Source organism: Ambystoma mexicanum, chromosome 12, assembly GCF_040938575.1.
Source record: "Ambystoma mexicanum isolate Mex_15411 chromosome 12, UKY_AmexF1_1, whole genome shotgun sequence".
Lineage (NCBI taxonomy): Eukaryota > Metazoa > Chordata > Amphibia > Caudata > Ambystomatidae > Ambystoma > Ambystoma mexicanum.
In genome coordinates this window covers 568,413,777-568,439,487 of record NC_090936.1, presented here as the reverse complement: position 1 = coordinate 568,439,487, position 25,711 = coordinate 568,413,777, and the positions used below count along the sequence as shown (strand labels likewise).

Here is a 25,711-nt window from a genome sequence, read left to right as displayed (position 1 = left end):
AAGCATTTGAGCCACCAATAAAGTATTTTAAAAAGAAAGTGTCAGGAACTAAGAAAAAAGGGGACTTTCTACAGGGGTTGCATGAATCATACAAATGTTTTAAATTTCTAGCTGTCATCTCATATCATCAGGAAACCAATAGCCGCAAAGAAAACACTCTCCATTAGCTCCATGAATGGCAGGCTGACGCTCCTTCATACAGCACTTTTCAGGTGGGGACCAAGCAAGCTGAAGTTGTCCATGACTCCAAGAACTATAATTAGAATTGAGAAAACCAGAGTGTGAGGAAATTAATAAGGACAAATGGACAGACCGTCTGAGAGGATTTAATCATCACATTGTAAAACTGTCATTACATTCATCCCAGCAGAAACATGACTGATGAGAGAGGGAGAGCTCTAAATACACTCTAGCTGTAATTCTGCCAATAAACCTTAAAATCAGCAGTGACAAACACACGTGTTGCATCTTATAGCAGTTCCAAAGATTCATGAGAACTTCAAGATTGAGACCAGCAAACAGGCACACCTGGAATCTACTAATATAGCACAATGAGAAGTCTGTCTGGTGTAGTTAAATACATAGTCTAGGGTCAGCTTACTATATGTTAGAAAACATCATGGTATTCACAATCAAAAACGTTTTATGTTGCTTTATAGAAGTTATTGAGCATAGATATCACAACCAGCATGGCGTAAATGTCGTTAATCAGACATCTTCCTCTGATCAAATCCTTTCATCAGTTAGATAAAACAATGTTGAAATCTATAGTTCATTACGCCCCACTGTGAACTACAAGTGTATAGTATGAATACAATCTCATTATACATTACGTACAATGTTTCTGTGGTTGGTTCAACATGTTTCTGTTCCTGAGTAATAATTAAGGAACTTTCATCATGGGATGCTATTGTAGTTTCCTAGCTGTTGAGGATATTCACACCATTGGTGTAAGACTAAGTCACTGGGCCTCATTCTAAGTTTGGTGGTATGTCGGATGGCACCAAATGGAATTACTGTTACTGGGAGTCGGTCTGCTGGAATTACTGGCAGATTCTGAATGCCACTAAGGGTAGGTTAATCCCCATTCCACAGAGTTCAATAGGACTCCATGGAGAGATTTCCGTATTACGGGCACCAGTAATACGAGCTGTTTTTTGCTGATGGGTTGCCTGACTGTCCTCCAGCTCTTGGCTGGAGGTAAATCAGCCCACCCCATCAGCAAACCTGTAGTATGCCGGTCCAGAAATGAGCTGGTAAACATAATTACTGCCATGTTAATTCCGGACCAGCATACTTGTAATGAGGCTGACACCTGTCAATAATATGATCATTTTTAAACATTAGATGACTGACATTGAATTATGCCTAATGGATCGGTTTAAATTGCAAGAAGAGGCTACCATTAATTCTAGAGGTAGCATTACCTCAATCCCATACGATCAGTAAATCAGGTATATTTCCACCTGTTTGTGAAAACACAATTATCACAAAGCAGTGGATATGGATTTTGCAGGTCTTGGTTAACATAGGGGTATGAAATTACACATTAGTGTATACTTACCATATAGTCGGAGTTCCTCTAGTAAACTCTTGGTGATACACTTGTGTCAAGATGTTTTGCAAATTGGCAGAGGTGTTATAATTCCTTAAAGCACCTATCCAAGGACAAAGGAATAATGCATCTCCCATTTTGGCAGGAAACAAGGTAGAAACCCAACAGTGATATGAGAAAAAGAAATGTGATCAGCCTAGGATAGAACATTGACAGGGCGTTTACTAGGTAAACACTCCTGAATACTTTATAATGTGACATTTTGTGCCAACAAAGAGCATGCTTGTAGGTTTTGCTACAAACAGTGTTCCTTTAAGTCTGATCAGAGCCAACCAGTTTAGCGTGTGTCTGTGAATCGTGCAAGCATTTATGCTGCCTCTCCATGACCAGTATCTCGGCCCTCAATTGTGCTTCCCATTCCCCCCCATGCTTTTAGTTTGTGGGCCCACCTCGAGATACATTGCCCTCTCATGTATGCCTTGTACGAGTACCAACATTTCAATGTCGGATAGACAGATGACACATTAGTTTGCCAGAATAAGTCAGTGTCACCTTCCAGATGTTCAAGAAAGTCCGGATATCCCAAGGTTCTCAAGTTAAGGCACCACAGTGGTCTCTTGCGTGGGACCTCCAGTAGGTCTAATTGGAGCAGTACCGGTACATGGTCAAAGAAGGTGGAGGCCAGTATTTTGCACCCCTTAATTGAGAGAGGGAGAGGGAAGGAACCAATAATCTAACCTGGGGTAGCTGGCATGCCTATTGGAGTAGAAGGTGAAATCTCTCTGGTGTTCATGTGTAATTCACCAACCGTCTCTAAGTCGGAGTTCCTCTAGTAATGATTGAAGGGTGGCAAGTTTCCGCGGGGTAGGATGTGAGGTTGTGGAAGTGCTTTGGTGGTCCATTGATGGGGCTAGGGCTACGTTAAAGCCCCCTCTTTCAATGTCATAGTGCTCATATATCATGCGCATTCCGTGAAGGTATGGATAAAGAAAGATGGTGCGTCAGTCGTGGGTCTATATAGATTAAGGAGACTGATGATTTGGTGTTGTATGTGGCCTTGTAGCAAGACTTATCTGCCTCCCCTATCTGCCTTTGTGTAAGAACCCAGAAGGAGACCCGCCTATGTATTAAGATAGATACTCCCCTTTTCCCTTGGCAAGGGGAGTGTACCACTGGTCCAACCCATCCCCAACATGATTTCTCAGACTCCATCGGGTTGAGGTGAGTTTCTTGGAGAAACACGATTTCTCCTTGCATATTCCGCACATATTGGGCATTTGTTTTCTCTTTATGGGATGGCCCAGCCCTTGGATATTGAGGGTGATACATGTAAGGGTGGTCATCTCAATGTGTGGGAGGGAAGCACTCCCTCCATGGGTTCAGTACCAGTTTCCTTTCCCCGACCAGTACCCATGGAGGCACCAGGATCTCATATGGAGGATTATACCCAAAACATACCCAAACATTCCAAACCATGAACAAGCATTAGAACATTGGGAATGTAAAACTGTATCCCAATACGGAGCAGTGAAAGCCCGATCATGGGGTTGGCTGGGGAAGGCCTGAGGGTCTCCTCCATTCCCCATGCACACCGATATCCCCGTCCTCGGGGTACCAGTGGTTCGAGGACCAACTTCAATCTCCAAACTGTAAACGTAAAACACATAAACATAAGTGGGGCAGAGGCAGATGAGCTTTGTGTGGCAAATGGTGTATTGATGCAATGAGTGGCATCCCGCCCGTAGGAAAAGAGCTGGTGCTCTGTGCCAGTGGGGCCACGAAATAATAGCGTCTATACAGAAATGTGCCACTTCGGGGTCTCATCAGTGGACAGTGAGCGAAAGGTGAGCTCCCTTTGGCTGAGGATGTTTTCCTAAAAGTGCATCTTTATGACAGATGCCTTGAGAACATGTGTTGTGTCACAAGACCGGGTTTTAATCTATAGTCCTGCAGTACTCATTTCACTGGTGGGTCCTGCCGGTATCCCTGGTCCGTTGGGTGCCTACCTGCTTTCTTCCAGCGTCCTTGTGGCCGATTCCAGCACTGTGGTCAGGATGGAGATGACGTGCACTCAGATCAAGGATTTCCTGCAGCAGGAATATCAGTAGAGACCATTTCAAGTTGTCGCAGGAAGCGCCAGGCCGCCTCTCGGTCTTCAAAGGAGTGACACTGTTTGTCTAGCTGAATGCACCAGACAGCCGAGAACCTTAGGTAGTATCTGTGATACATGCCATTCAGAGCTTCAAAGATGGGACTAAACTCTTTCGATCAAGAAACCTCGATGGAAAAGTCATTGAATAACCGAATATCAGCCCCATCCATGTGTCTCATTCCCGCAGCACCATATGCCTTCAATATGGATAGTTTGTGTTGAAAATTGAGGAGCCGCATTGCGATGAGCCGTGGGCATTCCCTGAGTGAGAGTTTGGGGACGGAGGACCCGTGTACCCGTTCTATGATGAAGTTTTGTGGGTCTTGGATCTGCAATTTGTCGTGAAAAAACCCATAAATATAGGCTTCCAGGTCCGGTCCTTCGCTATGTTCCTGAAGACCCGTCAGACGAAGATTATTCCACTGGGACCTGTTTTCTTGGTCCTCCACTTTTGCACCCAGGCTTTGCACTTCTCTAATTAGACCATCAATATCGGTGCTGGCAATGTGAACATTGTCCTCGAGTGAGCAGATGCATTGTTCGTTATCAGTTGTCCGGTCAGCCTGTGCACTGAGCCGTGTGTGGACATCCTGTAGGTTGCGTTTAATGTCCTGTACAGTATTATTTGGTTCCTGCATTATTTGCCCAATGGTATTCATCTCCAGGAGGATTGCCTGTAATTGGTTCTGTATTTGGGCCTCCATTGTGGGCTGTCTCCCGGCAGAGTTGCGCAGCGGCGCAATCAGTAAGCCAGTATCTGTGGTGTCATCAGAGGAGGGGTCGGGGGCCAGCCATATCATACCAGGTGGGTACTGGTTTGAGACAGCCCAGTTATTAGTTCATGTGCACAGTGGACAGGATCTTTTATATAAGGGCGCTCATAATGTATGTCACTTCGGCACTGATGGCCCTTGTCAAGATCAGGTGAGCGGGCATTCGTGGGGCAGACTAGCGAGGTCACAGGTAAGTGAGGGCCACCATGGGATTGAATACCCTTGCTTGTTCCCCGGATTCAGAGATCTGTGTTGTTGCCCCTCCGTTTATGCTAGAGGACCTTATCCACTTGAAGCAGGGGTGGGTTTGCTCCTCCCCTAAGACCCCCTCAAAAGTATCAGTTTAGTTGGTGGGGACCCTAGTATCTAGCAGCCACCAATCTGACAGTCCCCTGCATCGTAATGTGCTCATTAGTGTCCTGGGGAACTGTTTCCAGTCTCAGAGGCAGCCGGCAGTGGGTGAGTAATTGGCAAAGGTCTCGGAGGTGGGCAGCGGTGGCCACAGTCCTGAGGAGGGGAGATCAGTGGTGTAGCATGGAAATAGGAGTGCGGCCTGGGGTTCACCGTATTGAGGGTATAGTGTACAGATCAGCATTCAGTGTCCCCGGGTGTTCTTGGCCCCTCTGAGATTGCAGGCACACTGTGGGTGGCCGTGTCTCAGGCCCATCATGACTGGCAGTATTGTACCCCACAGTAGTCCTGCAGTGCCCCACGGCGGCTCACCTTTATGCTGGATCAGCGGTTGGCATCCACATCTCACAGTCTTTGTACAGTCACCTCAGTCAGGAGGAAGAGGTGTCTGCTTCGGTGTCCCAAGGCATGGCAGTTCCCCGTTGTGTAGTCTTCAGGATCAGCTGCGTCAGTGGCTCCTCATCGGGCCGCGCAGGGTGTCATGGCTGCCGCACTTTGAATTGCGCCTAATGGGAGAGTGACATCTCAGGTCGGCCATCCCTCACTTGCCTACTTCGTTCGGGGATGACCCGCAGGGCAGGCTGACTGCGACAGTGATCCACTGCACCCTTCCGGAGAGTCAGCCACCTCGGGTCATCATTGCGAGGCAAGGAGTCTGGTGGTGCTCACCGCCTTCGGGAGCCGTGGTAGATCTGCTCCAGGGAGACTCCGCCACCCGAAGCACCAGTGGAGTCTGCTCGCAAGCCGTCAAGCGGGCATTTGTTCTGTGGATCTTCCACTGTCCAATTATATCATTATTTTTCGTATTGGCACTGGTTGGACGGGATAAACAGCGGTGGAGAAGCTTATCCGCATCGGATCTCCTTCACCCAGCCGCCATCATGCTCGGGCTCTCGAATGCCCCCCCCCCCCCTTCTTTCCCCATTTTTAACCCTTCATTGCTTCTTTGGACCGCTTTCCTAGTGTGTTATTCAAAGTTCATTTTTCTTGTTCAGTTCTTTATAGACTGTCACTGGGTCTTGGGGCACTTCCCTGCATACAATTCAAAATGCCACCTCTCTCATTCATTGCCTTCTCAATTGGTGCTGGCCTCGGAATTGCACTTCACAGCATGCAGCAATATGGACCATGTCTTGTCACTCCTCTTACCAACTCTTTCCTCTTGATGACCACCTTCCTTTCTCCCTTCCTCTCATTTTCTCCACCTTGCTTCTGGATACACTCTGCATCCAAAGGATCCTTCTGTGCCAACTTGCCCCTTTGCAACTGGCTATTTCCTCTTGGTTGCCATTTTGTGTGGGTCGAACTCTGATTTGTTGTTCTGCATCTCTTCCCACTTCCTTAACTTTCCTCAATGGAAAGGTTTTTTCCAGGTGTATAGGTGACCACTAACAAGATCTCAACCTACAGCAGTTCCTATAGTGATATATCTCTTCTCAGCAGTGAGTCCTGCAATGTTGGACGTTTCTGCAATGAGTCTTCTACGGGTGGGATCTCAGCTTGTATTCTTTCTTGGCCTTTCCTATTTTTAAGTTTCTGTGGCTCAGTTAAGCCCAGTCATGTGACTGAAATTTCTTCTTTTGAACTGGCAATTCCAGAAAGTTCTCACACCTGAATTACAATTGGCCAGCTCATTATGATATGTAATAGCATGGGAGAGAGAGTAGTTGTTATAGGGGTGTTTATGAATCAAGGCTTTTGCAAGCCAGTTATTGGTCAGGTATGCTTTTCAGATCAGAGTCTTCTTGGATGAGTTTTGCTGTCAAGAAGTTAAAATACCAAAACAAAATCGAGGCATGATCGAGATAAAAACAAGGGCATGCTGGTAGAGCTTTCTAACATAACTTTTATAGATAAATGTACATGTCTAAATACACCAATGAACTGGAAATATATCTGCACGAGATGGCCAATCAGAGCTTTGTTTATTACATCAGTATTATATAATTTTCTATGTTCCTGCGCCTTGTTCCTCCTGTAATTATTGCCTACTTTATTCAGTAGTGCTTTACAACCGTTAATTCAAGAGTTGCGGGAAGAAAGGTTAGAGCCTGCTCATTGATGGTTTTCCCAGGTGCAGCCGAAGAAACCTCTGAATCTCAAGCCATGAGTGCTCTTGTGCTTTTGAGTGAGCAACCAACTCCCCTCCCCATATTAGGGGCTGCAAAACGCCAGGTGAGACCGTAACACGCACGAACGGTGATGCTGGCGGCTCGATCAGATGTCCTGCTCCTGGGTAAAAGAGAAGCTGGCTGTTGTTTCTCCCATGATGCCTCAACCTCTCTATAGCCTCCTCTGCATTTCGTTTGCTATTGCAACTTCTGTCTTCACCACCAATGACAAATAGGATATGACCCACAGCTTTCTCTATAGGAAGAACACAATCCTGGTATTTAGGTGACAGTGGATCACCAAACACATAGCAGGTATCTATCGCTCCAGAGTCACTTAAGAGGATCCGCTCCTCATAATAGGGAATGCCAGGTATGTGGATATCTCTGTAGTGGAGAGGGGTTCCGTTCATGCTGTTGAAACCATTGATGAAGACTGTGGCCTTGACATGTTTCAGGAATGTGGCCATTGCCAAGGCAATCTCTGCCCCTTTTGAAACCCCTATCACTCCGATTCCAGGGCCCAAGACCTAAGAGAAAAAGACAGAATTGGGACATTGTCTGTTTAAAAACATTGCTAGTACTAATCTCTACCAATCAATACAATAAGCCATTAGGATAGATTTCCTCCTTACAAATGTCATGCACTCCCATTTACTTAGCCTCGCCCATCATACTAACCTCTTTAATTCCTGTTTTTTTTTGGGCTATTTTATTTTTTTCAATCTGACCGAATTTTCAGTTTCAAGGATGTTTTAGTCTATTTTTGTGTTTTTGGGGGGGGGGTTCCCAATATGTTCGATGTACTGATTGAAAGCACATCACTGCAACCAAAAAGCGATAAAATATGAAAAGAAAAGATTTATTGCTGAGGGCCTTGGGAGACCTTGTACAAAGAGAAATACAGGCTCCAAGGGAAGTACTTGCAAATGGAGAACTGGTCAAATGTGTTTTTTAAAACACAGTTCACCGTTTTATAATTAATAGCCCAGCCAATCGCTACTGATAAAAAGGTAAAAAACAGAACAAAAACAAATAATGATATATTTTGCTTTTGCACACCCTCAGTACTCCCATTTGAATGTATTTGGTGAGACTGTGGACTGCCTGAATTTACACAGATTCCGAGAGGCTGAACTTTCCTGAACTTGCTTTAGATTTAGAATGGGTGGGTCAAGTGACTTTGGCTTTGGGGGGTAATACATAAAGCACACACTCAGTGAAGTGTTATAACAGTCTTTTAGGGAAGGGATTTTACCTTTAGTTGCAGCAGGATAGTTTCAAGAATGGTACACATAGGATAAATTGCTGATTTTTGGAATTTCTCATTGTTGGTTGAAGGCAAGAAAATCTATTATGTGGGTGTAACAGAGTATGTAACAAATGCACCACCTTATTGTGACTATGATGGAGTCAAAAATCCCAGTGACCACCTTGAATGAAACACGCGTGACATTTGTTTTCAGTGTCTATGAGGTAGGAGAAAATTCCAAAATGGTGTGGTTTCAGGAGATTATGAATCAGAGGGTGTAACTCAGGGGCATAGGAGACATACAATCTAGTGGGGACAGGGGACACCTTGGGGACTTTGCTTTTTTTTTTAAATGTATTGCGTTTTAGTCAAAGAACTCGACTTTTCACAAAATCACAAAATTAAAATAGCAGTACGTATTAAATTACATGTATCATCACTGTATAAAACAAGAGAAAAGAATAAAAGAAAACAGAAGTGAATACCAGAGGCCATGAACAGCATGTACTTCAGTTAGGATCAAACTATTGGGGACTGAAGGCATCCCCTCGCCTGGCACAGTGTCTATTGGGTGTGGCACCAGGCCATGCACAGTCTACATTGTGTGTGTACAGATGTCTCAATGTACATCTTGCCTGACCTCGGGGAGGCCTTGCATCAGAGTATTGAGGCCTCTTCAGAGCTCTCACAATTCACGTATTGCCTGGCCTGCAGTATGCACTTGTCGCCCAGTACTGGGACATCCAAAAAGCTGATACAATCCACCTCTGTCTTGAACTATATCACATAGTAGTATATATGTATTGAGACAGCCACCATGCTCCCTCAATGTGCTTCTTTCCACACCTGTCTCCCAGTATAGAGACGTCTGCAGAGCTTTTCAATACCGTCGTATCCTGCTTTTAAGTGCATTCCGTTATCACAGTCATGAGAGATACACAGGACTTACACGAAGGACCTCTTGCCTAACATGCAGTATGCACTGGTATCCGGTTGCTGACACATCAATAGAGCTCTGTCAATGCCCCTCTACCATGATTTCAAATACACCCAGTCATCCCTATGCTTTTCATTTTATTAGAGCGTAGCTGCTACACCAGCACAGGGCAACATTTGAAAGGCCCTGTGCTAGTGTGGCAGTGCAACCCCAAATTAGGTGCCCCCTGCCGCCTTGAGGAGGGGGGGGTGTACACACATTTTGGTTTTCCCCAGGCATTGGCAGGGCTGAGGCCGGCCCCTGGCTACAGGGTGTGTGCGTCTGTGTGCGTGTGTGGTTCCAACCCTAGTAAGATAGCTGAAGGGGTCTTCCTTCCAGTATTCACATATTGGGAGACATGAATATGTTTTACCTGCTCCCAACACTCTTTCAACAGCAAAAACTGAGAGTTGAAAGGCACAAATAAAATGGTTTGGTTAGAATGGCCTTTTCACTGGATGCCAGAAGTAAAATGCCTTTAAATGGGCCAATCATTGGCCTGAAAATTAAGAATGGCTATACCTGAGCCCTGTTGGCTTTTGAGGAGCCCTGAGCTGTCATGAAAATTTCCAAGTGCTGATTTTTATGTTGACATGTTATCCCCCTCTCAGCCACTTCTCCCCTCCTTTTTCCCCGCACTTGCACGATATGAACAACACAAGGCCTAGTAAGACTGTGGTTTTGTCCTCCCTCTGTCTTCCTTAACTTGTCTTGTTGCGCTAGTAGAAACACATGTGTACAGGCACGTAATAAATGACATAACAAATCCTATTATATCATACTTCAAAACTTTAAAAGTATGAAAGCCTGAGCAATGTAAATCCTTACACGTGGCAGACTCTTCCCCAGCCCTTCCACAGTTGTAGAGGTTCTGACTTGTAATATTAAATCTCACCTTTTAATATTTACCCATCTCACTTTTACTCACGTCCTCATCCTTAGAAGGATGAAAATCGCAGTCAGGCCCAATATGTGAATGAACTTGCCCCACACATACCCGCTTTTAAAAAGGTACCATCCTTTTATGAAATCTCCCATATTTGACACCTAAAGTTACACTTTCTAATTAATTACCTACACAGGAAAACTAACACCCTTGAATCAGCTAAGGCCTTCGAAGTAGCCAATAAAAAATACAAATCAGCCATAATCTCCCATAAAGCTAACGCTTTCAACCTTGGCTTTACCAATGCCAATTCCGTTAGCAAAGAGCTATTCTCCATCCTCAGAGAACTAGAGAACCCCTGTCAAGTCAGAGCACCCAACAACGCCAGCAAAGCCTGGTGCACCACAATACAAGACGCTCTAGCCTCTAAAATCCTGCTACTGCAAAAGAAAATTGACAGTAAAAAAAAAAATCACTCCTTGCAGAAAAAACACTTCCTAACATAAATGCCCACCCTCCAAACACCTCCACATTCACCCCTTTTCACTTCACCCCAATCTCTAACGAAGAAGTGTTAGACACAATAGCTAAACTCAAAGCCTCCAACTGCAAAGAAGACCAATTCCCATCCCACTTAGTCAAACTTTGTGCTCCTGCTATATCACCCATCATTACCGAATTTGTCAACGCCTCCTTCAATTCAAACACGGTCCCTACCAGCATCAAAAAAGCGTGGGTCACAACCCTCGTAAAAAAAAAAAAAAAAAAATCAACCCTGGATCCCTCAAACCCCACTAATTACCGACCAATAACTACAGTCCCATTTCTCCTGAAAATAATTGACAAAATAGCATATTCTGAAATTTAAAACCACGTAGAACACCACCAATTACTGGGGGACCGACAGTCAGGATTCCGCCCCAACCACAGTACGGAAACAGCCCTACTCGTCCTGAAGATCCAAATAGAGACCCCACCAGAGAAGCAGGCAAACTCTGCCTACTAATGCTATTAGACCTCTCGGCGGCCTTCGATTTGGTCGACCACGATAAACTTTGTGCCACATTAGCCAACAACTTCAACCTCTGCAATAATGCAACAGATTGGATCAAATCCTTCCTTGCAGGTAGGACCTCAAGAGTGTCCATTGGCCAAGAATCAGCAGATACCATACCAGTTCCAGTAGGCGTCCCACAAGGATCATGCCTATCCACCACCCTCTACAATGCCTACACTAAGCTGCTTTTTGCAGCTCTAGATGCTATGGGTGTCATCTACACCAACTTTGCAGATGACACCCAGATCCTCATCCCACTAACAGGCAATCATGAGCAAGACTCGCTACTCATCAACAAAATCTACTCACTAATCCAAAACTGGATGGCTAACAACAGTTTATGTCTCAATGACGACAAAACAGAGCTACTTATACTAGGTTCATCCTCTAAAATCGACTCTACAGCCTGCCTACTCATCCATCTTTGATGGCACCACTATCCCGTGGTCAAACAAGTCAAGACTATTGGAGTCTATCTAGATGCCACACTAGCGATGTCTAAACAAGTCAACACCCTAGCCTCATCCACTTCCTACGCATCCAAACTTATCTCCCTTAGTTGGAAATTCCTCACAGCTGACAACTGTGTTACTCTAGCCAGAGCGCTTATACTTTCCAAGCTCGATTATTGCAATATCCTCTTCCTTGGCACTTCTAATACTAACATAGCTAAACTTCAACTTATGCAGAATAAAGCTCTCCGTGCTGCACTAGGCATAAAAAAATCTGAACACATCACCAAAAGCAGAAGAGACAACCAATGGCTCCCCATCAAAGCCAGGATAATATTCAAAACCCTGAGCATCACTCATAAATGCATCACCAACAAAGCTCCTAAATACCTCCTCAACACAGTTGCTAAGAAAAACCACACTAGACTCCTCAGATCCAACAATAACGAAAACCTCGAAATCCCACGATATAAAAGAGAAAAAGCGGGGCGAGGGAGCAGTTTTAAAGTACTCGCGCTCAGGCACTGGAATGCCCTATCCTTTAACATCAAGAACAAAACATCCTTCCCACAGTTCAAAAAAGCTCTGAAAACCGGGCTATTCCACCAATTCTAATGCGAACTAAGATCCCTACCCACGCAGAACAGATCCCCGAATCTGATGTATACATTTGTACATATATGTATGTCCTATTATTTGTCAGTTTTTACTGTTTTCTTTTAATGTTAAGATTGCATTTACCCATTGTCTGTAACTACGCTGTAATACCTCTGTATCTGGGCGTATAACAAATGTAATAAATAAATAAAATAGATAAATAAATGAACTTGATTGTTAATGGAAAACAAAACCTCAGAATCTACCTGCACCTCTCCCACGGCAACAGGTAAAACAGACTTTTCACTTTAAAAAGTGTCCTGGTGTGTAACATTTACCACGCTTGCAGGATGTATAAAGCTTTGTTCAAAACATTTGTTTTGAACAACATTTGTTAACAGACCCACTTGTCCTTAGAAAATGCAAAATTGAAACCTTTAATAAAACATAATTTGGCCGTTACAGGTGCCAAAGTGTTGTTTAAGTCCTTATTGTCCGCATAAAAACTTTCATAGGATCTCTTTAGATTAGTCGAAGTGAAATTCAGGGCATACGACACTGGAGGACTGTGTTTGCGGCACCAGGAGAAGGCGGGGGTAGGGGGAGAGAGTAGCTGCTTCTCTGTGCATGGGTACTTGGTGAGAATGTCTGAAGCCTTTAATGGTGGAGAGTGGGACAGTCTTGTGGGCGGAATAATAGACAATGGAATTGGACCCAATGGTACATAATGAATTGTTGCCTGCTAATTTTATGTGGGAAGTAAGAGAAAGAATGCGATTATGCGACATAGCAGGTTTATCCAAACAATTATGGTTAATAAATGAAACAGAGGCGGGGCAGGGGCAGCCGTGGACACACCGCACTGCACTATACCTACCCGAACAATCCTAGGGGGAGATGCTGAACGCGCACAATTGCACTCAAGTATCTTGCTCTTGAATGCAGTGCAGCGCTGCATCAAGAACAAGATACATATGCTGCATATAACACCAATGCAAACGGCCAATGGTTGCCTCGGCTGAGGTTCCAAGGGAACCCTTAACCTAAATACCATCACACACTTACGCTGTCCCCCAACACAATATGCATCACACACTAGTACTCACAACTCACTTACCGTAAGTTAGCTCGAGTCGAGTCTCTCTCCCAGTCTCCCTCCGATAGGGAGAATTCTCAGAAATGTGCTAATTCCCTTCTACCTTAGAGACCCCCAGCTCTTTTGCTGGACTTTAGGACTTTTAATTTTTATCCTGGAGAGAGTGAGACCTTTTTCCCACACTCATGTATTTTTCTGTGATTTGAACACTGTGTTTCTTTTGGTTTTGGAGTCTGACAAACTCCATAGGCATCATCTTTTTACATTGTGACACACAGCACCGCCAGTTCAGTGGCACAGGGAAGTCCTTTAGATTTCCCAAAGGTTTAAATACCTTCTCTTGGTTAAAACTACTGTTTTTTCAAGAGCAGTAAAGTGAAATTGACTTTACTTACATTTTGTAACTTTCTAGACCCAGCACACACTATTTTACACTAGGGTGCTGAGGGGGGTTACTTAGTATCCCCTTTGTCTAGTTTCTCATGTAACATTTTTATGTTACCCTTTCTACAATTAATGGCTGGTGGCAGTGTTTTTTTTCTACCATTGAGTGTTTCTACCTGAGGCTGCAATTGCAGCTGCAGTAAAGCACCCATGGGTGCCCATTTTTTCAAAATGGCCCTGGTCTTCTTTTCTCGCTATTTCTTGTTGGAAAGGTTCTTCTTGAGATTTACTCTGTGTGTCAAACCAGGTTTGGTCCCTTTGTCTGTCTTTGGCAGGGTTCACTGGTGAATCCTGCCTCTGGCTCCAGCGTGTCTGGCAGGGCAGGAAGCGAGTGAGGGTTCTGAAATTCCCTGTGCTTAATCCCCTTGGTAACAGGAATACACCCAAAGGTGATTGGCTGGCTGGCTGTCCTTGGAGGACAGCTATGCTACAAATTAATGGGAGAAACCTGCATAAAAGGCGAGGTCTTTTGCTTGGAAGGCAGAGTCGACCACTGGACGAAGGAATCTGAAGAAGAACTAGGAAGATACGCCTGCTAGAACTCCTGGACCGTTGGTTTGCCCGGTGAAGCCCTGTCGCATTGCTGAAGCCCCAAATTCGCCTCGACTAGAGAAGCCCTGCAAGGACGACTTCTCCCCTTGGGTTGGTGGGACCAATCAACCCCAAAGCAAACTCGTCTGGACATCCTCTCGGAGCTGGCTGTACTTCCATTGATGCTGCAGGAACCGATTGCCAGGAAGAGGAACACCAGAATCCAGTGTCTCATTTTTAAGTCGGACCCGAACTACAGGAAGATCCTCAAGACTCCCATGAAGCAGGACTGACCGAGCCTGAGCCACCTGAACAGAGTGGTGGAACCCATATGCAAGGAAAGTCCATAAGGTATCCGAGAACCGCAGTGTTGCTATTCATGAGAAGCTGAAACCGTGAAGTGCCGCTGATCTGAAGTTTGCCCATTGCTGCCACCGACCTTCAATCCGTAGTGCAGGAGTCGCCAGACGACCTCCCTCTTGTCCCTCTTGTCCCCACAATTGAGGCCGAGCAACAACAGGATCTGCCATACTACAACAGGAACAGAAGCCAGCTGGAACCAATTTATCAGACCTAAGGTACTGTAAACTAAGGGGTACCTACCTCTTGTTGTGTAGCCTTAGTAGCTCTCAGTTGAGACTTGTCTTGGTTGCCTTTTGCAGAGCTGCTTGCAGCTTTACCCCTCACAAGCCTCCCAGCTTGTGGCCCAACAGGGATTTCATTTTCTCCATAAATTTCTAAAACATTGTGAAATACTTTTTACTTACCTACTTAACTTCAAGAAGTGCTTGAGCTTCCCAATACTTTTTGCTCAATTGACAGAAGAAAATGAGTTAACCGTTGTTTTATTCCCTAATCTTTTGCCTTTTGACATCAAACTCAGTATTTCTCTAAATGTGCCAGTGATATATTAATGTCCACAGTGTCCTAGTTATTTAAGTCACCTCAGGGTGTAGGAAGTGTCTGTGTGCCATCCCAAATGGGTATCTACTGATTTAAAGAAACTGGGCCTCATTACACGGATGGCGGTAAGGATTTACCGGTACCGGTAAAATACAGGTACCGGTAAATCCTTACCGCATTACTACGAGGTCCCTTTGCGGGTTGGGGGATTTAACGCCTGCTTTTTGCAGGCGTTAAAAACCAACCCGCAAAGGGACCCAGGGAGCTAATTACGGTACCGCAATTTGCGGTACCGTAATTAGCGCCTTCCCCATTCCCATTGAGCCCTATGGGCCAAAAATGGGAATGGGGAAGGGCAATGGGGGAAGGGGGAATTACCGCCCCGCCAACCTTGGAATGGGGCGGTAATTCCCCTTTCCGCCAAGGCTTTGCCGGTATTTTACCGGCATGAACCATGGCGCTAACAGCGCCATGGTTCTCCGCCATCCGTGTAATGAGGCCCACTGAGTGTGTATTTTGAAGTATATTTAAGTGTTACATATTTTTGCTCCCTTCTAAAGAAGGCTTATTAGAAGACTGTTAAATTAATAAAAAATTGTTTAATCAAGAAACCTTGAGTGCAAGTGTTTATTTGGATACTTGTCACTGTGAATCTCTATGTTACAACCCCACAGCTCCCATTGACCCCTCTTTAGATACGCCTGGATGCTCAGTCACTCTACCAACTTGTGTAGTACATGTTTATACCAAAGGTTGGGTTAACTATTGCCAAGAGGACACGGCTGGTGCAGTCTCCCACAGGGTACTGCATACAATCTTGCCTAACGCCCTCGCTAATCAGTCAAACGCCGTCGTTGAACAGGCCGGTCCAGGCTGTCTGCTCAGGCTGCCTGCTCAGTCTCAGCACACGTCGCTGCCTGGCTGCTCCACTTCGCTTCAAGTTTATGATAAGTAAGACTGACTGGACAAACGCATGCTGCACAGCAGTGCACTGCGCAGGGGCAAGTGCAGTTTGTTCCCCTGCCTGGGCACCGGCACGTACCAAATGCGCAGGTCTAATCATAATGTGAACATTTGTGTAAATAGCAGCTTGATGTTTCATATAGTTACACTTACAAAGCTTTTATGAACTCTAACTTTTAATTAGCATCGAAGGGTGGATTTAATTTTCGCTTCGGTAAAACACGCCCTACTGCAACTAGAGAAATCAAATTCCAGACTGGTTCATAGAACGTACCAACTCTTGTATCACAGAAAATGCACAAAACACAGTTCCCAGTCAAAGGCTGTAGCAACTCATATGTCGGGAACTTGGCCGTGTAAACACGGTGTGGGGTGTTCCACACACATTCATGTAATACCACTCACAGTCAAAGGTAGCAGAGTATTTGTTGTATCTCAGAAGTCTATACACCCCCGCACACAGTCATTGTGCGCAGAACATATATAGTCAGCAACTCCAGTCAGGTTACGTAAATATGTTTGAAAGATGGTTTACTTTTTGCACAGTGAATGCAGGTTCTTTCCAACAACACGTTAAATGCCCGTGCATCCCCATCGGTGTATTTGTTTCTCTCTTACGTTCGTCCTGTTAAATCCCATTTTCCCCTGCTTAGATGGCCACGCTGTGGGGGGTGGGCACGAAATGTATGTGACTGGGACTGGCTGCAATTGTATGAGGCCAGGAGAGAACAGAAGTATAAAGAAGGAAACTCTGCGTTGAGAGGCCAACATAGTTCCTACGATGCGCAGTGTTTCTTTACCCAACTCCATCAAAAAAATAGAAAGAAAAAACTTCTAGTGAGGGTGAAGAAAGAGCATATCAAGTTGGTTGTATAGTTTCATGGAGCTGTTAAATGATGTCAGCTCTCAGGCGAACGGAAACAGCTGCTAATGGCTTCCAAAGCTGCTGGAAGAGCGATGCTAAGGCGCTAACCACGCCACCGACACCTGCTGGAGAAGTGAGATTAATTGGCGCGCTGCAGTGACGGGCAGAGTCTCGAGGTCTTGTCAAAGAGAGACACTTACAACTTTTCCAACAGGTTGCACTGAGGAGTGGGAAAATTCCATTGTCAGATTTCCATGTAGGATGCGTGTGGCTGAAGCGGTCACCTCTGACGGATAGAATTCCACCTTGGCAAAGCTGCACCATCCGTGGAGGCAAGACTGAGCTCTCTGCTCATACGGAATTTACCTTCTGAGCTCATCTAAGTATTTTTACACGCTGCATGATGCAAATGGAAAGAACAGACAGCGCAAAGACACAGTGCACTGTGCATGACACAGGCGTATTCTGGGGGGATAAATGCCATTATATCCCCCCCACTTGAAATTGCGGAGGGGATGTGTCCCCCCATGTCCTACGCCCATGGTGTAACTGAATGCATGCACCATCTCTATGTGACAACAAATCTCAGTGATCAGGTTGCATGACAAACACACACAAGACATTTTTTGCCAGTGACTTTTAGGGGGAGAAAATCCCAAAGTCGGTTGAAGGTCAGTTGTTGTAATTCAGTGTTCAACACACGTTCCGTCTTATTTCACCAAGTGATTAGACAATACCAGCTATTACCTTGTTTGATATACAAGTACTAGATATTTGTTGATGGGGTCAGCAAGACATAAAGAAAACCAAACATTGGCTGTATCTGAATTTGCAACACACATGCCATCTTGATATTATTACTAAGGAGACACTCTCTGTGTCAACCTTGCATGGAATACACACACCTGCCATACTTTTTTCAGTTACTCTTAGAGAGGAGTAAATCCCTGGGTTTCTTGGAGAAAGGAGATTGCATTATGTTGCTATAACTGGGTGCACAACACGTGTCATCTTGTTGTGACTAGTTGGGGGACTCAAGATGACCACCTTGCACGACAGACAGCTTTGCTTTTATATGGCAGTCATGCCACCACAGAGAGTCTAAGTTTCTGGTTGGCCCACCGAATGGCTTTGAGATGTTAAGGGGTTATGATTTAGCGACAGAACTAGTCCAACAAACTCGCACATAGGTTTGAGCCCAATTTAGGATTGTCAACAAGTCTCATGAGGACTGGATTGTTGGCCAACCTTCAATATGGTATTTAGTCTGACACTTGAGTTCTGTGAAGGTCCGGTTCATCTAACACTTATAATGGGCACCACTGCCTGTGATTTAGAAAGCATTTGAGCCACCAATAAAGAATTTTAAAAAGAAAGTATCAGGAACTAAGAAAAAAGGGGACTTTCTTCAGGGGTTGCATGAATGTTTTAAATTTCTAGCTGTCATTACATATCATCAAGGAAACCAATAGCCGCAAAGAAAACACTCTCCATTAGCTCCATGAATGGCAGGCTGACGCTCCTTCATACAGCACTTTTCAGGTGGGGAGCAAGCAAGCAGAAGTTGTCCATGACGCTAAGAACTATAATTAGAATTGAGAAAACCAGAGTGTGAGGAAATTAGTAAGGACAAATGGACAGACTTGTCCTGCTGATAGGATCTAACCATCACATTGTAAAAATGTCATTACATTCAGCCCAGCAGAAACATGACTGATGAGACAGGGAGAGGTCTAAATATACTCTAGCTGTAATTCTGCCAATAAACCTTAAAATCTGCAGTGACAAACACACGCGAACTTCAGGATTGAGATCAGCAAACAGGCACACCTGGACTCTACTAATATAGCAGAATGATAAGTCTGTCTGGTGTAGTTAAATACATAGGGCCTGATCACGACCTCGGCGGTAATGCTAACGCTATTAGCGCAGGGGCTATTAGCACGACCGCCATAGCCCCCGGCGCTAATAGCGCGGGATCACGAGTTGGGCGGACTTGGAAGTCCCCATTCCCCATTGAGCCCATTCGGGAATGCCCCATTCCCCATTGGGCTCAATGGGGAAAATTCGGATTTCCCGCCGGCGGTAATAGCGCAAATTTCGGCGGATTTCCCCCCAGCCAAGAGCTGGGGCAAAATCCGCCAAAGCCCTGATTCGGCAGACCCTTAAATCCGGCGGTAATAGCGCTACCGCCAGATTTAAGGGTTACCGCCGAGGTCGTGATCAGGCCCTCAGTCTAGGGTCAGCTTACTATATGTTAGAAAACATCATGGTATTCACAATCAAAAACGTTTTATGTTGCTTTTTAGAAAAGTTATTGAGCATAGATATCACAACCAGCATGGCGTAAATGTCGTTAATCAGACATCTTCCTTTGATCAAATTCTTTCATCAATTAGATAAAACAATGTTAAAATGTATAGTTCATTACACCCCACCGTGAACTACAAGTGTATAGTACAAATACAATCTCATTATACATTATATACAATATTTCTGTGGTTGGCTCAACATATTTCTGTTCCTGTGTAATAATTAAGGAACGTTCATCGTGGGATGCTATTGTAGTTTCCTAGCTGTTGAGGATATTCACACCATTGGTGTAAGACTAAGTCACTGGGCCTCATTCTAAGTTTGGTGGTATGTCGACGGTAAATCTGTGGGATGGCACCAAATGAAATTACTGTTACTGGGACGCGGTCTGCCGGAATTACCAGCAGATTCCGAGTGCCAGTAAGGGTAGTTTAATCCTCATTCCACAGAGTTAAATATAAGTCCATGGAGAGAGTGCGGTATAACGGGCACCAGTAATACCGGTGCCGGTAATACCAGCAGTTCTTTGCGGATGGGTTGCCTGACTGACCTCCAGCTCTTGGCTGGACGTAGATCAGGCCACCCCATCAGCAAACTTGTAGTATGCCGGTCCAGAAATGTGCTGTTAAACATAATTACTGGCATTTTAATTCCAGACCAGCATATGTAATGAGGCTGACTGACATCTGTCAATAATATGATAATTTTTAAACATTAGATGACTGACATTGAATTATGCTTAATGGATCAGTTTAAACTGCAAGAAGAGGCTACCATTACATTCTAGAGGTAGTATTACCTCAATCCCATACGATCAGTAGAACAAGTTACTCTCTTACCTGGTAACGTTCTTTCGATGGAATGGTCCGACAACGTATTCCATATCTATGACAGTAATCACCACAGCTGTGCTGCTTCGGAAAATCTTTCGCCGTCTGCGTCCTGCGTCAATGATGTCGATACGCCGCCCTCGAGGACCTCCTCTGACGGCCGACGTCACTGGATGTTATAAGTAAGACGCACGACGCCCGTAGCCTCAGTTGTAGTTTTTTCCCCAGAACGTGTGGCACCAGTCTTTTGCCAGTCTGACCACACAAAGCCTTGCGGAAACGTAAGCTGCAATCACATAAGAAATTCTGTAGTGGGGAAGGCAGGGAGGGAGCGATATGAAATACGTCGTCGGACCATCCCATCGAAAGAACGTTACCAGGTAAGAGAGTAACTTGTTCTTCGAGGGGATTGGGTCCTCCGACGTATTCCATATCTATGACAGACTCCCAAAGCAGTACCAATGCAAGGAGGTGGGAAAATAATTTAGCAAAAGAAATTTAGAATGACCAATCAAACTGTGGAGCAAAGGACCGCCTTGCCAAAGGCCAGATCCTGCCCATGGATGGAATTGAGGGAGTAGTGACGTACAAAATATGGACCGAAGCCCAGGTGGCTGCGTCACAGATGTTACAAATAGGAACACCCCTCTGTAGGGCAGTAGAGGCAGCCATACTCCTGGTACAATGGGCCCGTAAGCCAACCGGTGGGTCCTTACCCGCCAAGCGGTAAACTCAGAAATAGCCAGAACAATCTAGTGAGGCTTAGTCACAGCTTGTCCCAAACGCTTACCAGCGTAACCAATGAAGAGTTGATCGTCCACTCTGACCCGGGACATGCGTGAAATATAAAAGCTTAAAGCTCTCCTAGGATCGAGCCTATGGAGCCTCTCCTCTTCCTTACCAGGATGTGGAGGAGGATGAAATGCCGGAAGAACAACCTTCTGGCCTACATGAAATTCCGACACCACCTTCGGAAGAAAGGAAGGACGAACTCTAAGGACAACTCTGTCCTTATGAAATACAGTGAAGGGTGGCTTAACTGAAAGTGCCTGTAACTCACTCACTCTGCGAGCAGAAGTGACCCGCAACCAAAAATACAGTTTTAAGAGTTAACAGTCTGAAAGGGCAAGAATGCAAAGGCTCAAATAAAGCACCCATCAGAAACTTGAGGACAAGGTTCAAATCCCAACTGGGCACCTGGAAAGGTGACAGAGGGAACACATTAGTGAGCCCTTTTAGAAACTGAGAAATGAAAGGAATTTTAAAATAAGAACACTCTTCAGACGAGCGCTTAAATATGGACAGCGCCACCAGGTAACCTTTAACCGTACCCACTTGCAAGCCCCTGTGGGCTAAAGAAAGCAAAAAAGACAGAACCACAGGAATGTCACATGCAAACGGATCCACATTCTTAACCCTTCACCAGTCGCAGAACTTTCACCAACGGCAACGGTACAGGGACTTAGTTGCGGGCCTTCTGGCCGAAAGCAACACCTCCATCACGTCTTCAGGGAGGTCCCAATCCTTATACCTCAACCTTTCAAAAACCAAGCGTGAAGGTTGAGGGATCTGACCTCTGGATGGAGAACCTGACCCCCTTCCCGTGAGAGCAGATCGTCTCGGTAAGGAAGACGATGTGCAGGGTAGATGGACAAGTCGAGAAGGTCCGGGTACCACGTCCTCTGGGCCCATGCCGGAGTAATGAGGATCATCCGGGAACCGAACATTCGTAACCTCCGCAGCACCTGAGGGATGACGGGGACTGGAGGAAATGCGTACAGCAGTGGGTAAGACCACTCCACCACAAACGTGTCTCCTAAGGCTCCTTATGGAGGAAATTCCTGCAAGCAGAACCTTTTGCACTTCCGGTTGACACTGGAGGCGAAGAGATCCACTTGAGGGGTCTCCCATAGGGCGAAGATCTCCAGGAGAATCTCCTGAGCCAACTCCCACTCTTGAGAGGCTCTCTGCCTGCTCAGAGCATCCGCCGTCTCGTTTTCGTCTCCGGCCAGATGAACTGCCGAGATCAAAACTTCCTGCTGGATTGCCCAGAACCAGAGCTGCATCGCCTCCCTGCACAGAGGAAGTGACCCTGCCCCCCCTTTTTGTTGAGGTAGTGCATGGCCACTGTGTTGTCCGTCAGGATCAGGACATTCTTTCCTCAGACAGTCGGCAGAAAAGCCTTCAGGGCAAGCCTGACGGCCCTCAGCTCCAACAGAATTATATGGAGTCTGGACTCCGACAGAGACCAACGACCGCTGATAGTCAACTCGTTGGCATGAGCTCCCCATCCCGTGAGGGATGCGTCCGTCACGATTGTCAACTCCGGCCAGGGTAGCCAAATGGGAGCCCCCTTCATCAGATTGCCTTCGACGGCCCACCACAGAAGGTCCTGGACGACCGAGGACGGCACCTGAACAGGGTCCGACATCCTGCCGGAGGACTGAGACCACTGGAGCTTGAGTGCCCATTGCAAAGATCCGCAACCTGGCCTCTGGCACCAGAAGAATGCAGGATGCCATGAGGCCGAGCAATCTCAAGAACTCAAACGCTGGGAGACTCTGGGCAAGCTGAAACTTGTACACCATCAGCTGAATGTCATGAGCCCTCACCTGGGGAGGAAAACACTGCCCCAGGGACGTGTCGAGCACTGCTCAGATGTACTGGAGCCTCTGAGTTGGCGTCAAATGGGACTTCTTTAAGTTGAGGGAGAAGCCGAGCTTGTGGAGGGAGTGGCAGGTGACTGACAGATGATCCAGGACTTGCTCGGGAGAGCGCGTCCTGATCAACCAATCGTCCAGGTAGGGGTAGACATGAATTCCCCTTTCCTGAGATGCGCCGCCACCACTACCATGAGCTTGGTGAAGACCCTCAGGCGGAAGTCAATCCGAACCGCAGCACCCGAAACTGAAAGTGCGAGTCGCCAACCGTGAACCTCAGGTACTTCTTGTGCTTTGGATGGATCGGCACATGAAAATAAGCATCCTTGAGGTCGAGAGACACCAACCAGTCCTGAAGTTGAAGGGCCTGGAGGACTTCAGAGAGAGTAACCATCTTGAACTTGTCCTTCCTGAGGAGTTTGTTCAAACCGTGCAAGTCCACGATGGGTCTCAATCCCCTGTCTTTCTTGGAAATCAAAAAATAAGGTGAATACCATCCCTTGTTCCTCTCCGCTACAGGCACCAGTTCTATGGCGCCTTTCTTCACCAGGGATTGAATTTCCTGCGCAAGGAGCGGATCCGGACTCTTCAAAGAGAAATTCCCCAGTGGATTGTCGTGACGCCTCTGCCGGAAAGAAAGACAGTAGCCGTGGGCTATGATCTCCAGAACCCACACATCTGAAGTAATGGCACGCCACTCTACAAGATGCTGCGCCAGCCTTCCCCCAACCGGCGAACCATGGGACATGGCCTCATGACTGAGCTGAAGCGGCTGCGGCGTTGCCTGAGGGCAAAGAGGCAACTGCCCGAGTGGCCTTGGCACCTCGAGTACCTTGTTTTCCACCTCTGGCACTCCTACGGTGGCCCCTTTGACTGGCAGCTCCTCTCGCTTTACCAAATGATGAGTAATAATGAAAGGAACCTCCCCTCCATTGCTGTCCCCTAGGACGAAAAGGCGGAGGTTGTCGAACTGCAGCGCCCAACGACTTTGCTGCAGCTTTGGAGGTCTGCAACCTCTCAAGGCTCTCGTCAGCCTTGCTGCCAAAAAGATGTTCCCTGTTAAAGGGCATGTTGAGGAGCCGGGCCTGCACATCAGGAGCAAACCCCGACTTCCGCAACCACGCAAACCTGCGTATTACGTTGCTCGCCGCCATGGACTGGCTGACGCAATCTGCCATGTCCAAACCCGACTGAACAGCCTCACACATGGCATCCTTGCCATCCTGGACCATAGCAAGGAAAACATCTTGTTCATCTCCTTCGGGATTATGTTCAGCTGCTAAGGAAACACAGTTCCACAGAGTGTGCATGAAACGAGACAAGGCACACGGAGTTGGCCGCCTGAAGCGCCATACCCCCTGAAGAAAACACTTTCTTCGCCCAACCATCAAAACGCTTGTCGTCCCTATCAGGAGGGATGGTAGGATACAACGCCTGCTTTGCTGGGGTCGTAGCCGCCTGCACCACCAAACTCTCCAGAGTGGGGTGCTTGGTCAAGTAGCAGGGATCGCTACTGGCTGGGCGGTATTTTTGCGGTAAAGACTTGCCTACTGCCGGGAGACTCTCCGGAACAGTCCAAGCCACCACCACCACCCTCCTCTGTAGAGCCATATGGAACGGCAGTACCGGGTCAGTTGGTGGACCTTGGTTGAGGATATCCGTAAGGTCATCCTGAAGAAAATCCCCTGGGGGAGCAGACCACCCCAAGTACTCGGTGACCCTAGACATAAGGCACCGGTACAAGGAGTCGGCATGAGTGCCAGGCTCAGGCCTACAAAACTCCACCTCCGGAGAGGTGTCCAGACCACTGGCGTCGTGTAGGGGCTGACGAAGGTCCTCAATTTGGCTATGGCTCGAGAGAATCTCATCTGGCACTGTATCAGGAACCATGCCATCATCAGAGCCCTCATCCACCTCTGAAATGTACTCAAGATGGCGGTAAGAGGGCACAGAATGGGGAACAAAGCCATGCTTGACCTTGGCCAGAGCCTTTCTAGGGGGTTCCACCGTGCCCTCGGGTACCCCTGTCGAAAGGCATCAAGGGCATCGAGTGAATCGGCGTTGACGCCGAACGTGGCGCCGACAGCATCGACAGCGTCGACACAGGCCTCGAGGGCGGAGCCCCGAGCGTGTCCCTCGACAGCCTGGGCGCCGATGGCGTTGACGACTTCTTTGGAGGCAGAGCCTCGAAAGAGTCCGTCGACGACCTCGGCGCCACAGGTGTCGACGTCTTCCTCGAAGACACCACAGGTGCACACGGTCTCGAGCGCGTCGAGGACCAGGGCCTGGAACGGGCATGACGAGAATGATTCCCCTTGTCTGAGCGGGACCTTTCCCGCGAATCGTGCCGACCACCCAAGCCCGAAGGCGTACAAGTGATGTCTCTCGACCGATCACGACCGACTCCACTCGGAGGCGCGGACGGACCAGTGCCCTGCGATTCGAGAATCGCTAGCATTTTCTTACCGAAGGAAGCCCATTCCTCCGGCGTCGCATGCTTGGTGGGATAAGCGACTCGCCGACTGGCAGAGTCCTCGGATGAGGACGGGGAAGGCGATCGATGACTGTACTTCCGGGAGTGCCTCGAAGAAGCAGAGGAGTGGCGGGACCTACTCCGGGACTGAGACCCACTGGACTTCCGACGACGATGCAGAGAGTCGCCCCTCGAATCGTCCGTCGAAAGCCCCACAGACCTCGACTTCTGTAGCTTGGACACCTTACCTACCGACAGTTTCTTCTTGCGCTCCCGCAAGGCTTTGGACGTAAGCGACTGGCAGTCGACACAATCATCCGTGTCATGGGCCTCCCCGAGGCACCAGAGGCAGGCGTTGTGCGAGTCCGTCACCGACATCCTGGAGCCACAGTCCCTGCACTTCGTAAAGCC

The 25,711-nt window shown here is 46.9% G+C and overlaps 1 protein-coding gene across 2 annotated transcripts in view; it reads right to left on the bottom strand.

Moving 5' to 3' along the window:
• Positions 1-310: 310 nt before the first annotated feature.
• Positions 311-25,711, bottom strand: part of LOC138513783 (acyl-coenzyme A amino acid N-acyltransferase 1-like) — a 238,546-nt gene continuing 213,145 nt past the window's right edge. For both annotated transcript variants that reach the window (XM_069628878.1, XM_069628879.1), the window contains exon 4: positions 311-7,532. In XM_069628878.1, the coding sequence (XP_069484979.1) occupies positions 6,936-7,532 (597 nt within the window). In that variant the 3' untranslated portion in view covers positions 311-6,935. The remainder of the gene's footprint in view (positions 7,533-25,711) is intronic.